General features: G+C 59.4%; 1 protein-coding gene and 1 long non-coding RNA gene across 2 annotated transcripts; one reads left to right on the top strand and one right to left on the bottom strand.

The window, feature by feature from the left end:
- The first annotated feature begins 3,105 nt into the window (after positions 1 to 3,105).
- LOC102570653 (cytochrome P450 2G1) lies at positions 3,106 to 8,136 on the top strand. Its single transcript, XM_059719430.1, has 9 exons — positions 3,106 to 3,256; positions 4,131 to 4,293; positions 4,430 to 4,579; positions 4,883 to 5,043; positions 5,330 to 5,506; positions 5,840 to 5,981; positions 6,500 to 6,687; positions 7,247 to 7,388; positions 7,920 to 8,136. Exons 1-9 carry the CDS (start codon positions 3,155 to 3,157, stop codon positions 8,099 to 8,101), a joined length of 1,407 nt encoding a protein of 468 aa, XP_059575413.1. The 5' UTR covers positions 3,106 to 3,154; the 3' UTR covers positions 8,102 to 8,136.
- LOC132245935 (uncharacterized) lies at positions 4,891 to 9,847 on the bottom strand. Its single transcript, XR_009457631.1, has 3 exons — positions 9,718 to 9,847; positions 9,491 to 9,577; positions 4,891 to 4,992 (listed from the first exon to the last, which is right to left on the bottom strand). It is a non-coding gene; the product is annotated as an uncharacterized LOC132245935 (long non-coding RNA).
- Between the last annotated feature and the right edge of the window lie 5,261 nt (positions 9,848 to 15,108).

Genomic DNA, 15,108 nt, shown 5'->3' on the forward strand with positions numbered 1-15,108 from the left:
GCCATCTCTCACCAGACAAGGACGAGGGGTCCTGGCATGAAACGAGCAGGCCGGCAGTGTAACACCGACACCAGGACGGCTGTTTCCCCCACGTGGGGTGAAAGGGGGAGCTCATGGGGAGAGCGAAGTGTTCATCCAGATCCCCCCGGGGGCTGGGCCCGTGCTGGGGGAAAGGGGCATCAGGGGTGGTGGGATGCAGAAGTGCGGGGCACTGCCTCGGGGTCACCACGTCCTGGACCCTCGATGGCTGCGAGGGGGAGAGGAATGGGGGGAAACCCTGCTCAGACCCCATTGCTCTGCTGTCCAGTGCCGCTCTCTGCCGCCGGGTGACGTGGGAGCCCGGGCAGGACAGATCTGAGGTCTGAGCCAGGCCAGGGCAGCTCTCGTGTTCTTCTATTTCAGGTGTGCCCCCACCCTCCTGTCTCACGCCATGCAGATCCAGGTGCCCGCCCCTTCCCTCCTTGCCCACGAGCTCTGCATGACACCTCCTTTGCCTCCCCCGCTACCATCTTTATTTGCCTTGTCCTGGTTGGGGATAGGAATCGTTTAGGGGGCACCAGCCTGTTACCCCCACTGGGGCAAGGGCAGAGATGTTCCACCATCCGACCTAGGCTGGCATCATCCGCAGTCGTTTGAGCCGTGGATGAGTTTGTGGGGTCTCAAGGCTCCAGCTCTGTTGGGTGGGTGCCAGCTTCTCTGGTAGTGGACGGCGTTCACCCTTTGGGGTGCTCCAACTCCCCCAAGCCTAGATGCCAGAGGGCTGGGGACCCCCATGTGCTATCCGCAGGGGCTGGAGGTGTCGGGATCCCAGACGGAGCAACCAGAGGTGCCCAGAGCTGAAGCTAGCACGGAGGGAGGTGGTGGTCTTCATCTCTGACCCTTTCCCTCTCATGTTCGGGCTTTGTTTGCTGGCTTTGTCTGCTCCATCCCTCACTCGTTCCTAGCTGACAGCAAGGACATCTCTCCCATGAAACAACAAATGTTCCCTTAATCTCCCCAAATATTTTGGTTAACGGTTGAGCAAGCCGGAGCTGGTCGGGCTGTTCCCCAAGCGTGTCGAGTTACCTGGTGCTCTCAGGTAGCTAATCTGCGTCCCTGGCACCCATTCTTCTCCGCCTTTTCCCTGGAGTACTTAGTATTCTCATTTCCAGGCTTGGCTGCCCATGCACAAAGGGCTGGCATGGCTCCATGCCAGCCTGTGGGTCAGTGGGAGTGTTCACGTGTTGTTGTGCAATGCCCATGCCCATCCCCATGTTGAGCCCTGGGTCACGTTGGGACCCAGCTGGTGGAAAGTTACTGCCTCCCTCCAAGATGAGGTCCAGCCGGGCTGAGCCCACGGCTACATCTGCTGCCACGAGGTCCGTAGCCACGTCAAGGCTCCGTCGGTCTCTGTCCTGGGTGGATGTGCTAAGTCTCCTGGCTACCAAGGCTATGGAAGAGGCTGGGTTTTGGCAGCAGGGCAGGGAGCTCGGGACGGGGGTTGCTACAAAACTGGGGAGTCCAAAGGTGAGGGGGGGACAGGCAGCACACACTTGGGGTGTCCCCATTCAATCCCAGCTCTGCAACCTTGGGCCTTCTCAGTCCTGGGTCCTGTATGTTCAAAGCAGAGACAGTGGCTTTGCCCTGGGGCTTCTAGTCTGGGAGTTGTTTGGGGCAGCCCTGTGCCACTACAGAGCCACGACCTCCGTCAGGGCCTTGAAACGGTCTTCGCTGCATGTAAACGTGGACACGGTAACGCATGCCAAGATACGGGCAAATGGTGCGTTTCCTCCAGCCAGTTTTGCAAAGGGCCACGGTGGCCATAGCCACGTCATGGCTCCCTCGTTCTCTGCCTTGCGTTGTCCCCTGCCTGCCAAGGCTACGGAAGGGGATGGGTTTCGGCAGCAGGGCAGGGAGCTTGGGACGGGGGTTGCTACACAAGTGTGGGGAGGAGGGGTCCCATGTAGAGCAGGTTGGACAAGCACCTTTCCATGCTGGCTGCTGGACCCATCTCCAGCCCGGCCTACACTGCATTGGCAGCATGGTGCCTTGCATGGGCTCTCGTGGCCTTTTCACCACCCTCCACCCCCCACATTGGGCTGCGTTACATGCTGAGTGGAGTGTTTAATTAGCAAACAACCCTGGGAGCTCAACAAAAGGCCCCAGGAAGTCAAGCGAGTTCAGTTATATAACTAAATCTGATCCCCTTTCACATGATCTGGTGGGTGGTGTTGGTGCTGGGGCAGATGCCAGCACAGGGCTGGGTGTAGGCAGGACCCAGAGCCCTCAGCCTTGGGCTGAGGGGCTAGAGAATGACTTATGTCGTGCCTCGTTTGAATGGGCTCTTTGTTGGCCACTGGTGTCACGTTGAGTAGCAGGGCTAGAGGGTGACATGTCTTGCCTTGGCCTTGTCTTGGGCCTTGGTTGAGTTGGGCCTACACAGGCCACAAGCCTCCATCCTGGGCTGCAGGAAAGAGTGATGTATTGCACCCTGGCCTTGGCTGAGCGCGTGGTCATTGCCCTGGGCCTTCATGCTGCCATGGTAGAGCTGCGGCATGACTTATGTCATGCCCTGGCTTTGCCGTTTGCTCTGTCCAAACAGGCTCAATGTTGCCTGTAGGCCTAAGGCAGGACAACTAAGCTGAGACATGACTTATGTCATGCTCCAGTTGTGTCTTTGGTCTTGGCGCATGGCGGGGTTGAGCTCAAGCCTTGCACTGGGGCCCGTAGCTCAAGCAGGACAGGCTGGGGCTTGGCCTTGCATCGGGCTGAAGTTGGGTGTAGGCCTTGTACCATCCTTGGGGTGCTTTGGGGTCTCAGCCTCCACCCCAGGCCTTGACACTTTCCAGGGGAAGAAATGACCTGGGCTGGGTAGGGCCCATGCCCTCTCCTGTCGTGCCACCACGCTCCCCACACCCCTCACATTCACCCTCCACGGCTCCCAGGCTCTTCTCCACCCCCTGCCCAGGGCACTGTAACTCTATCAGGTAAACAAGATTGGGTTTCCCCAGGGCAGGCAGGGGCCCCCACCGGGCTGCTGGTATATAGGAGTGGGGCCGCAGCTGGCTCGGGCACTCGGAGCCAGGTGCTACCCACCATGGAGCTGGCGGGGGCCGTGACCATCTTCCTGGCCATCTGCATCTCATGCCTGGCACTGGCCTCGGCCTGGAGGAGGATGCACAAAGCGGGAAAACTGCCCCCGGGCCCGACCCCGTTGCCCTTCATCGGCAACCTGCTGCAGGTGCGCACCGACGAGACCTTCAAGTCCTTCATGGAGGTGAGTCGACCCCAAGCCCTGGGCAGGGAGGGGCCGGGGACCAGGAGCCAGTCTCCATCTCCTCTCTCGCTCTATCTATCTGTCTCTCCCTCTCCCCATCTACAACTCTCCCCCCCCCACACACACACATCCAGCTCTCCTGTGTCTGTCTCTCTGTCCAGCTCTCCCCATAGGCACCTGTCTGTGTTTCGTCTCTCCCCACGGGCTGTCCATCCATCCTCACACACCCCTCCACCGAACCATCCATCCCTCCTCCCCCATGTCTATCTTTCTGTCCATCTAACCCCAAAAGTATTTGCTCATGTTTCCTCTCTCCCTGTGCTTGTCTGTCCATCCGTCCATGCTCTATAGCTCCCATCCATCCATTCATCCCCATGTGAGTCTGTCTGTCCATCTATCCTCATAAGTCTGCTCACGTTTCCTCTCTCCCCAAGGCTATCCATCCATACATCCATCCATCCCCTCATTCGCCCCTCTCCATCCCTCCATCCCTCTGTCTTCCTCTCTGTCTGTCTGTCCATCTATCCCCATAGGTCTCTTCCCATGTTTCCTTTCTCCCCATGTGCATCCATCCATCCATCTTCCTCACACATATTCATCTGTCCACCCCCACACAAATGCCTTCCTCTATGGGCCTCTGTCCATCTTTTCCCATTACCATCCATCTCTCCCCTGCCTGCTTGCCTGTCTGTACACCCATGGTTTGTTCCCGGGAATCGGGGGTGAGGGGGGGGTCCATGGCCTCTGTTCTCATGAGTGGGGAGGGAGCTGCCCCCTCATCTGGCCCTTTACTGAGTGCGGCACTAGCCGGAGGCTCACAAGCCCAAAGAGCTGCAGGGGTGTGACAGGTGCCTCCCTCCACCCCCCGCGGCAGCTGAAGGAGAAGTACGGGCCAGTGTTCACGGTGTACCTGGGCCCGCGGCGCGTTGTGGTGCTGTGCGGGCACGAGGCTGTCAAGGAGGCACTGGTTGACCAGGCTGAGGAGTTCAGTGGCCGCGGGGAGCTGGCCTCCATCGAACGCAACTTCAACGGCTTCGGTGAGCGTCAGGAGCAGCTTGGGGAGCTGGGCAGGGTGGGCCGGGCAGGGGGCATCATGCTGGAGGCAGGCAGAGCTCATAGCCCAGCTCCAGGTCCGTCCAGCGCTGACCCCTGGCTCTCTCCCGTGGTCCCCAGGAGTGGCTCTGGCCAACGGGGAGCGGTGGAAGCAGCTGCGCCGGTTCTCGCTCACCACCCTACGCAACTTCGGCATGGGCAAGCGCAGCATCGAGGAGCGCATCCAGGAGGAGGCCCAGTACCTGCTGGAGGAGCTCCGCAAAACCAAAGGTGCGTACGGGGCCTTGGCCGCCGCCCCAGCCCCAGACCGCCCGCATGGCCAGGCTCTTGTCTCCCAAGGGGGATATGCTCCCAGCTTAAGCCAGAGTCTGTTGTGGGGAATCTGTGGCAGGGGAGGGTCTTTGGGTCTTGCCTGAGTTTGCAGAGAGCCTGAAATGCCTGCTCTGAGATGGGGGAGGGGGCGTGGCTTCTGCTCATCTCTCCCCTCCCAAGCTGGGCGGAGCCACTGCATGCGGAAGGTGCCGCGGCTTCCCCCGCTGACCCCTGCTCCCCGCACCCGTGTGCCCCGAGCAGCCCAGCCCTTCGACCCCACCTTCTACCTGAGCCGCACCGTGTCCAATGTCATCAGCTCCGTCGTCTTCGGCAGCCGCTTCGACTACGAGGACAAGCAGTTCCTCGCCCTCCTGCGCATGATTAACGAGAGCTTCATCGAGATGAGCACGCCCTGGGCCCAGGTACCGAGGGCTGGGCACCACATTGAGTGGGGCTGCGAATTTAGGGGCTGGTGTAGTGTTGGATCCAGCTGCCTGGGGCTGGATGTCAGAGCTGCTGAGACTGGAGGATGGAGGTCGTATAGTCCCTATCCCTCCGCATGGCCTCAAGCCTGGGATTTAGGAAGGAAGTGAGGGTGGTTTTTGCAGGGGGGCGGTGGCTGGAGGTGCCAAGGAAATCCCAGACTGGCACTGCTATGCCCCTGGAGCCCATGGGGCCTCACCTTGCGCCCGGTGCTGTCTCTTTCAGCTCTACGACATGTACTCGTGCATCATGCAGTACCTGCCCGGGCGCCACAACCGTGTCTACTACCTCATCGAGGACCTCAAGGACTTTATCGCCGAGCGGGTCCGGGCCAACCAGGCAACCCTGGACCTCAACTCCCCACGGGACTTCATCGACTGTTTCCTCATCCAGATGGAGAAGGTATTCCCTGCCCCTGCCCCTAGCTCTGCCCCTGCTCGGGGAAGACTGGGCACAAGCTGCCCTGGGTGTAGGGGCAGGGCTGGCTTTGGGGTGAATGGCTGTCCCCATTGGGCTAGGACAGCATGGGCTACATCCAGCATGGTGCTGGCAGGAGAGAGGGTCCCATACCTCGACCTCTGCCGTGGTCTCCCTGGGTGACCTTAGACACCTGCTGCCCCTCCCCGTGCCTCTGTTTCCCTAGCTTTTCCCAAACAAGACCATCAATTGTAAGGGAGGCCTTGAGACCCCCCGCCCCTGCTGACATGCTCCTCCCTTTGCTGTCCCCTTCTGCAGGAGCGGAAGAACCCGAACAGCGAATTCAACCTCAAGAACCTGGTCCTGACCACGCTCAACCTGTTCTTCGCCGGCACCGAGACCGTCAGCTCCACCCTGCGCTACGGCTTCCTCTTCCTCATGAGGTACCCCAAGGTGCAAGGTAGGCACCTGCTCAGACTTGCGACTGCGTGAGAACAGCTCGGGTGCCCTGGACACTTCCCCCTCTGGGGAATCACCCACAGCCAAGCAGCATGGGGTCTATAGTGCATGGTTGAGTGGTTCTGCTTCTCTCCCACTGAGGGTGGCTCACATACGCGCCGGTGGAAGGCAGCTCCATCTGCAAGAGATCGGCCCCCAGTCCTGGGCCACACAGGCCTCTTTTCTCTGAGCTTACAGGCAGAAGCCCCATAAGCGGGGAAGAGACAGTCCCGGGGATCAATTGCCACCAAGTGGTGGTACCACCTCACTGGGCACACACCTGTGCACCCGGGTTGCACACGCAAGCCCCCAGGGGAAGCACTGACTTTCCCGCCTGCTGCCCCAGCCCTCGAAGCCCTGGATCGGGGAGGGTGGGGGGTGGCTAAGACCTCCTGAGCCCCCCACGCCTCACAGCTCCCAGCCACGAGGGTCTCCCCCTGCCGGCAGCAGCCCCCATCTCGCATGTTCCCCTCCCAACAGAGAAGGTGCACCAAGAGATCGACCAGGTCATCGGGCGCAACCGCATCCCAGCCAGCGAAGACCGCATGAGCATGCCCTACACGGATGCCGTCATCCATGAGATCCAGCGCCTCACGGACATCGTGCCCATGGGCGTGCCCCACACCGTCATCCGGGACACCCAGTTTCGCGGCTACACCCTCCCTAAGGTGCGTCTGGAGGGGGTGGGGGTGGTCCCCGGCTCTCGCCAGCCCCCAGGGCATCGTTTGGCTTCTGCAAAGAGCCCCACGGGGAAGGGAGGCGTCCACTACCCACAGGCTCTAGGTGTTAAGGCCTCCCACCACCCCTGCCGTGGGCTTTGGGGCTTGCTCTGGGCAACAGCTTCTTCAGCAGAAACCTCCAGGCTGGGGCTGGAGAGGGGGATCCCCACTTTCCCTGGCGCCTGCTCCAGCCACCAGTTGCCCCCAAATGCCTCTGGATTTGGGCGCTGGGAGAATCACAGCCCTGCAACCTCTGGCATCTCCTCCCTGCTCCAGTACCCGCCCTGTCCGGAGCTCCAACACCTGCAGCATGAAAGGACCGGTCACTTGGGTTTCTGAGCAAAACACACGCTACAGGGGCCTGGTTTCTCAGGATCAGGCCCTTCTTGGGAGCCTCAGAGCCCCCGTGCCCAGGTCTTCGGGCCCATTGGTAGGTGAAAAATGACCTAAAAACGAACGCCGTGCGCCAGCTGCCCGGAGGCTGAGCTGAGTCCCGGTGCTTCCCCAGGGCACCGATGTGTTCCCACTGCTGGGCTCTGTCCTGCGGGACCCCAAGTACTTCAGCCAGCCAGACGCCTTCAACCCGGGGCACTTCCTGGATGAGAATGGCCGCTTCAAGAAGAACGACGCCTTCGTGCCTTTCTCCTCTGGTACAAGCTCTGCCCTCCGCCCCTTCCCTGCTCCTGTCATCTGGCTCGTCCCCATGGGGAGAGCGGGGTGGCGGGGGACCGTCCCTCGCCAGCTAGTCCTGTAAAGGTAGCGGCTGCACCATAGGCGGGTAATGAAGGTCTGGACTGTGGCCGGGTCGTCTAGTAGAGCAATGCATCGGATGAGCAGGAGCTCCCCGCTTCCACTGGCCGTGAAGCCGCTCGGTTCAAAGGGGGAATCTGGGAGCTCTGGGAAAGGGACTGGTCCGGTGGGTTGAAGCTACGGGACTCCTCAGGTCTCTCCCAGCTCTTGAGTGGGGAGTGGGCCCTAGAGGGTTAGAGCCAGGGGGATTGGGAGCCAGGTTGTCTCCCAGCCACGAGAGACCAGTAGGATTTGGGGTGCAAGATTGCCAAGCCCTTGTCCCTAGAGGATGCTCTTGCCGCACCTGCCTTGGTCTCCCCTCCCGTGGCCTGTCTGGGGGTGGCCCTAACAGAAGCCCCCAGGACGTGGCCTGACCTGGCTCTGGTTTACAGGGAAGCGGGTGTGCCTGGGCGAAGCCATGGCCCGCATGGAGCTCTTCCTCTACTTCACCACCATTCTGCAGAGCTTCTCCCTCCAGTCCCTGGTGCCCCCCAAGGACATCGACATCTCCCCCAAGATCAGCGGCTTCGGCAACATCCCGCCCACCTACCAGCTCTGCCTGGTGCCACGCTGAGCCCGCCAACCCCTCCTGGAGCTTCGCACGGGGCAGCCGGGGCCTGCAGGGGGGGGACCCAAAGCAGCTCGGATACTAGTTAGAAGCAAATCCCTCCTGCGTAGCCAGTGGCACCTCCATCTCCGCCTGCTGGGGCTGGGGAGGGGGGTGGACATGGATGCCGCTTCCTGGGGGGTGGTCAGCATGGTCCTGCCATGGAGCTGGTCCTTGGAGGGATCCTGCTACACCAGCATCCCCGTCGTTCTCCCCTGGTCTGGCTCCACATTTATGTGTCTGCTTGAGCAAGGTCGGGACTGTTAGAAAGACTCTGCACCCTCAACGGAGACTCTGCGCCGGGCCAGGGTCAGCCAAGAGTGCCCAGCACCCCCTGCACATGCACGTGGCCATGTCAGGGCTGGTGGATCCCAACGGGCTTCACAGAGGGAAAAACAAGGACCTGGGCATCGTGAAGGCAGATGCAGGCTCCGATGCTGGAGGAACAGAGTTGGGCGCTGCCCCCATGGCTCTGGGCACACGAGTGCACCCGTGCTGGGGTGAAGGGGCTTCATCTCCTAGCAGCAGCTCTGTGTGTCCTCTCCACCCCCTCCATGGGCAGCGTGCGGTGCCTGGCACTCGGGGAAAGCCGGACCCCACGGGAACCCACCCTCCTCCCGTTATCTCCGGCCACCTGTAGCAAGGCGGTCAGTGCCAGATGGGCGAGCGAGCCAGGAAGCATGCTGGGAGTCTCTGGTCTGGAAGCAGCCCCTTCTCCACCCCCATTCCCAGCTCCCCCAAAATGATATGGGCAACTTTTTCCTTCTAGGGGAGCTTTGCCCTTTCCCCTGCCTTGTTTTGCTTTGGCTGCCCAAAGGTGACGGCTGGGATGCGGCTGGCTCTGGTGTAGGCCAGAGCCAACACGGCTCTGGTTCTCCTTGCACTCTTCTCCCCCTTCCCAGGGCATCTGGGAGGGGCTGTTCGGTTCCCCGGGGCGGGGGGCCATGGCCTTGATTTTCCAATTGCAATAAAGGCAAAATGCTGTGATGTGGCAGGAGTTTCATGTCCTGTTCTGTGCGAGGGAGAGCAGCACACGGCTGCCCCATGGCATACTCTTTTGTGGGGGGGATACTTTTCTGAATGGAGGGCTCCTGGGGAAGAAACCACAGCAGCTGCAGGGGGCACAGGGAGTCCCTGACCACCCCCCTTGCAGCTGGGAAGCCTGCATGGGACCTGCTACATGTGGCCAGGGGCAGCCCTGCCCCTGCAGGGGTGGGAGCCAGTGCTGGGGGGAGATGCAGCTCCCTGTTCTCCCCTCTCCCAGGCACTGGTGAGGCTGCAGCTTGCAGCATGGCAGAAGGTGGCACCTGCATGGCTGCCCAGGCTGGCTGGCGCACACGTGCCCATGTCACATACCTGTCAGCCTCTCTGCTCCATTCTCCGTACCAGAAGCAGGTGGCAGGCTGGCCCAGGGGGACCGGACTCACTGGCAGCTCCCAGGTGCTATGGAGATGGACATGGAGACATGGGGCTGCTGTCCAGGGCTGGCAATGCTAGTGCTGGAAGGGGTCACTGCACCCTTCTCCCCTCCAGCTCCCCAGTCCCAGGAGTTCAGGGCCCTGGGGTTTGAACCGACAGCATACAGTTTGCATTGGACGATCTAGGCTGAGACCCAGCGAGGGCAGGGTAGATTCTGCATCCAGTTAGCTGCGTGGCCTTAAGCCTTCAGCCCATGTCTGGGAGTCTGGCTGGCATTGGTAGCTTGCCAGATAGCACTTGCTGAGATCAGGGTCCCCATTGGGCTTGTAGATACCACCCAGGCCATCTCAGACAGTGATTTCACCAATAAAAGCTCACGGGAACCTTTTCCTCCCCTCTCTTCCACCTTTCAGCTGAGGACTCAGGTCTGGCTGGGGGCAGAGTCCAGCCCCAGTAGCGTCTCGCCCAGGAAAGTCTGGACAGAGGCAGCAAGGGGAGGGGGATGAAATCAGCAGGTCACTCATAACTGTCTGTTCTGGCAGGGACTCCTGCTTTCTCTCTGGGTCTGGGCAGCAATACAAGGCAGGCCCTTCTTGTCTTCAGCTGGAGCAAGGTGGGGACCTAGTCAGGGAACTATTGGAGGGGCTGGACGTGTTCAAATCAGCTGGTCCTGACGATCTCCACCCCAGGGTGCTGAGGGAATGAGCAGAGGTCATTGCGGGACCCTGAAACAGCTTTACAAGCACTCGTGGTGCTCTGGTGAGGTGCCAGAGGACCGGAAAAGGGCCAACGTGGTCCCCATTTTCAAAAAAGGGAGGAAGGAGGACCCAGGCGATTACAGGCCTGTCAGTCTTACCTCGGTCCTGGGGAAACTCTTTGAGAAAATTATCCAGGTGCACATCTGCGAGAGGCAAGCGGGGGAGGTTATGCTCGGGGCAACCAACACGGGTTCATTGGAGGCAGGTCCTGTCAGACCAACCTGGTGCCTTCTATGACCAGGTCACAACATCCTTGGATGCGGGTGTCGCGGTGGATGTAGTGTTTCTGGACTTCAGGAAGGCCTTCGACACTCTCTCACCCCATTCTCATTAAAAAACTAGGGGACTGTGGCATCGATGCTTACACAGTCAGATGGGTCGCCAATTGGCTGGGGGGGGCCGCACCCAGAGAGTGGTCGTGGATGGGTCATTGTTGACCTGGAGGGATGTGGGCAGTGGGGTCCCCCAGGGCTCAGTCCTCGGGCCCGCACTGTTCAACATCTTCATCAGTGACTTGGACGAGGGGGTGAAAAGCACCCTGCTCAAATTCACTGATGACACTAAGATGTGGGGGGAAGTGGGTACACTAGAGGAGAGGGACAGGCTAAAGCTAGACCTGGACAGGTTCCAGGGGTGGGCGGATGAAAACAGGATGGGTTCAACACTGACAAGTGCAAGGTGCTGCACCTGGGGAGGAGGAACCAGCAGCACACCTACAGGCTGGGGAACTCCCTTCTCGTCAGCGCAGAGGCAGAAAGGGATCTTGGAGTCATTATAGACTCCAAGATGAACATGGGCCGACAGTGCGGGGACACAGTCAGGATGGCCAACCACACCTTGACATGCATCCACAGATGCATCTCGAGTAGGGCCAAGGAGGTGATCCTCCCCCTCTATGCAGCACTGGCCAGGCCGCAGCTGGAGTACTGCGTCCAGGTCTGGGCACCGCACTTCAGGAGGGCTGTGGCCAGCATGGAGAGGGGCCAGAGGAGGCCACCCGCATGATCCGGGGGCAGCAGGGCAGGCCCTACGAGGAGAGGCTATGGGATCTGAACCTGTTCATCCTCCACAAGAGAAGGCTGAGAGGGGACCTGGTGGCCGTCTACAAACTGGCCAAGGGGAACCAGCAGGCAATGGGAGAGTCCCTGTTCCCCTGAGCACTACCGGGAGTAACAAGGAATAACGGCCATAAGTTGGGGGAGAGTAGATTCAGGCTAGACATCAGGAGGCGCTACTTCACTGTCAGGGTGGCTAGGATCTGGAACCAACTTCCAAGGGCAGTGGTGCTGGCTCCTACCCTGGGGGGCTTCAAAAGGAGACTGGATAGACACCTTGCTGGTGTCATTTAACCCCAGCATCCTTTCCTGCTCATAGCAGGGGGTCGGACTTGTTGATCTGCTCCCTTCTGACCCGACCAACTATGAACCTATGAATCTATCTCAGTCAGACCCTGAAGAGGTAGTTGCAGCGCACTCGGGCTGTCTCTGTGACTGTGCTGGCTGGAGTTCACCTGGAGGGTTTGAGTTGCAGGCTCAAGCACCGAGCATGGAGCCGCCTCTGTTCACACAACCTGGTGAGAGCAGGCAACCAATACCCACCAGTTGGGTGAGCTTTCCAGGGGGCATTTTGCTGAGCCCCATTGGGACGTGCTGGCAGGAGCGCATAGGGAAACCTTACACCAGGGAAACGTGAGAACAAAAAAAGCCTGGATCAGAGGAGGAGGAGCCTTTCTAGCACTTGCCCCTGTCTTGGATCTGGCAAGGTGCCCCGGGGCTGCCTTTGAAACAAGACCTGCCGTGCTTGGCCATGTCTTCATGGTGCCCCAAGTCTGCTCTTGCCAGAAGCTCAGGGGATTCTGGAGATGCAACGAAGTGACTCTGTTGAGTCAGAGGAACTAGAATGAAAGGGGAGGATAAAGTCTCCATCTAGGGCCATGCTGCTTTGGGAAGAGGGCTGAGATGGCAGGGTGAGCATAGGGTGAGTGCACATGGGGTTATGGCCAGACGAAGGTGCATGGGACAGACAGACCCAAGGACTTGTCAGGATGGCTGGGTAGATCTGTACTCCCTCTTGGCTCCCCTCATCTGCGTTGTGTTGCTAGCGCTCCAGGTCTCCGCCAGCATAGTGGAGGGGAGGATTCAGCCTCATTCTAGCCAGAAGCCAGGGGCTCAGGTACAGCTTCTTGTCTGGGCTGAGCCCCCTTTAGCGGAGAGGTCCCTTCACTAGAGGGTGAGTTGCATCGACTTGCTCTTGGTGAAGGGACCTCTCCGCTGAAGGGGAGGGCTCAGGCGTGCTCATTGCTATGGGGCAGAAATGCTAGGCTCAATACAGAGCCCCCCTGCACTGGTCAGCAACAGTGGAGCACACGAGGCCATGATATACAGCTAGCAGCTGTTATAGGAGAGAGGCTGGGCAGGCACTGCTGGGGTATGATGTGTGTCAGGTCTGAGGGGTTGATTCCGACACGTGTATGTGTGCACGTGCATGTGCAAACGTGTGTGCTTCTGTGTGCATCAGCCCACAGACAACACCTATACCCAACCAGAAAAGCAGGGCTTAGGGGCCCAAAGCTGGAGGCTCCCCTTGTCGGTCTTGTCCCCTCTCTCCCAGCCCTGGGGCCCGAGGCCATGCCTCTGCCTCAGCTTTCAGGCTGGGTGTTGGCTAGCACAATGGTAAGGCTTTGTGCTCTGGTTAATACTTGCAGTTCATCTGAACTCAAACAGAAAATGCAGAGGGCAGGGCACCTGGGAGTAGGTGCCCAGTGGAGGTGCCAGGCTGAGCAAGGGCTGGCATTATGTCTTAAAGCGGTAACAGTGCCCAGCCCCAGGGCCCAGTTCCCCTGCTGTGAGTAGTAGGAACCTGGGGGCAGGGTAAAATGAAGGGGCCAGAGAGCAGAGGACTCCTCCACTCCTGCCCATCTTGGTTTGTACGCATGAAACCTCAGCGGCTTCACAAAGGTGGTGCCAGTGAGACCCGGGAGCAGGGCTGATGACCCCCATGGTGTGTGCCCACAACCCAGATCCATGGCTCCTCCAGGTACTTGGCAGGCCAACGTCCTGTCTGAGTGTGACAGGTGTTTACAAACCTCTGCAGCCTGGAGTGGTTGGACCAGATCAGCTTCCAGCCCGGCGCGCAGCCCGGCGCACAGATTTCCAAGGCCTGGCTTTGGGCATGCTGCTGCTGTGTACAGGTAACTGTGGGCTCATGCCTGGGCTCTGTCACCGCATGGTTGGTGGATGAACCCAGATCCCATTTGCACAAACAAATTATGTAACCAAGGTGCTTGTGCTGGCACCTAGGGAGGTGGAGCTATAAGGCAGCTCTCAACCCGGTCAAACGCCATTGCGGGGGGCTGCAACCAACCACTGATCCCCCAGCCTGAGAGGCCTATCTCATGGTGCTGTCTCCCCCAGGCCGCTGAGGCATTTGCACTGCTGCGCTCCGTGCTGAAGGATCCTGAGCACTTTGAGAGGCCCAAAGTTTTCGACCCCAGGCACTTCCTGGATGAGAAGGGGCAATTCAAGAAGAATGAGGCCTGTCTGCCCTTCTCCATTGGTACGAGTTCAATGGCCACACTCGGTACAGACCCAGAGAGAGCCGTGACTTCCTCTCTTTCCACCAGTGCTGCCAGCACCTACTCAGACACTTAAAGCTGCCAATGTCCCAGTCTCTGTGATCCGGTTCTTTTCATCTTGTGCAAACACACTGCACCTTCCCCTCTTCTGGGCTTCAACCCAACTGTCCACACTGCCCTCAGCAGCCCTGGTTGTGCCCCTGACCAAGCCCTGCCACCCAGCTACACCAGCCCATACTCAGATGGTTGATGCAGGCCTGAGATTCCCCCTCCCTGACTTCTGGGCCCTGGAGCCTGGCACCAAGTCCTGAGTTCTCTATCCTCTTCCCCCAGGGAAGTGGTACTGCTTCATCAATGTGCTTGCTCGCATGTAGCTCTTCCTATTCCTCACCAGTATCTGGCAGAACTTCTACTTCAAGTCTCTTGTTGACCGCCAGGACCTCAACATCTCCCTGGAACTGGTGGCCTTTGCCACCCTGCCCCTCAGCTACAAGATCTGCTTCATCCCATGCTAGGGGGAGCCTTGGAGCAGTTAAGAGATTGGTGATGGGGGAAGGGGAGAGAGTGGGGGGAGCACATGGAGAAGCCATCATCTCTCTCAGTGTGGGAAGCTGGGACATTCTGTCATGACAACTCATCCCCTCAATACTCCCTCTTATTCCACTTGGCATGGCTCAGGCTTCAGCTTCTTTCCCTGCACCATGACATTGCCATTTGCTTTTGTGCATGAATTGTGGCAGGTGGGAACAGAGGAAACTCCGATGATGAAATGGAGCTATGGAACGGGATGAGCTTCAGGGCTCAGCACTTGTGGGTTTCTTGGAGCTGGTGAAAGAGTTGTGTTGAAAACCCACCTTTCGGTTGCAGCACCCAGTGCAACACGGAGCAAATCAGGCCAGGTGTTGGCTAGCACAATGGCAGGGCTTTGTGCTCTAGTTAATTCCCAGCATTTCATGTGAACTTGGGCAGAAAAACAGCAGGTCGTGCACCTGTGAGTGAGTGAGTGCCTGGTGGAGGTGCCAGGCTAAGGAAGGGCTGGCAGTACAAGTCTCATAGATTCATAGATGTTAGGGTCGGAAGGGACCTCAATAGATCATCGAGTCCGACCCCCTGCATAGGCAGGAAAGAGTTCTGGGTCTAGATGACCCCAGCTAGATACTCGTCTAACCTCCTCTTGAAGACCCCCAGGGTAGGGGAGAGCACCACCTCCCTTGGGAGCCCGG

The sequence above is a fragment of the Alligator mississippiensis genome, chromosome 15 (genome assembly GCF_030867095.1).
Source record: "Alligator mississippiensis isolate rAllMis1 chromosome 15, rAllMis1, whole genome shotgun sequence".
Classification (NCBI taxonomy): Eukaryota; Metazoa; Chordata; order Crocodylia; family Alligatoridae; genus Alligator; species Alligator mississippiensis.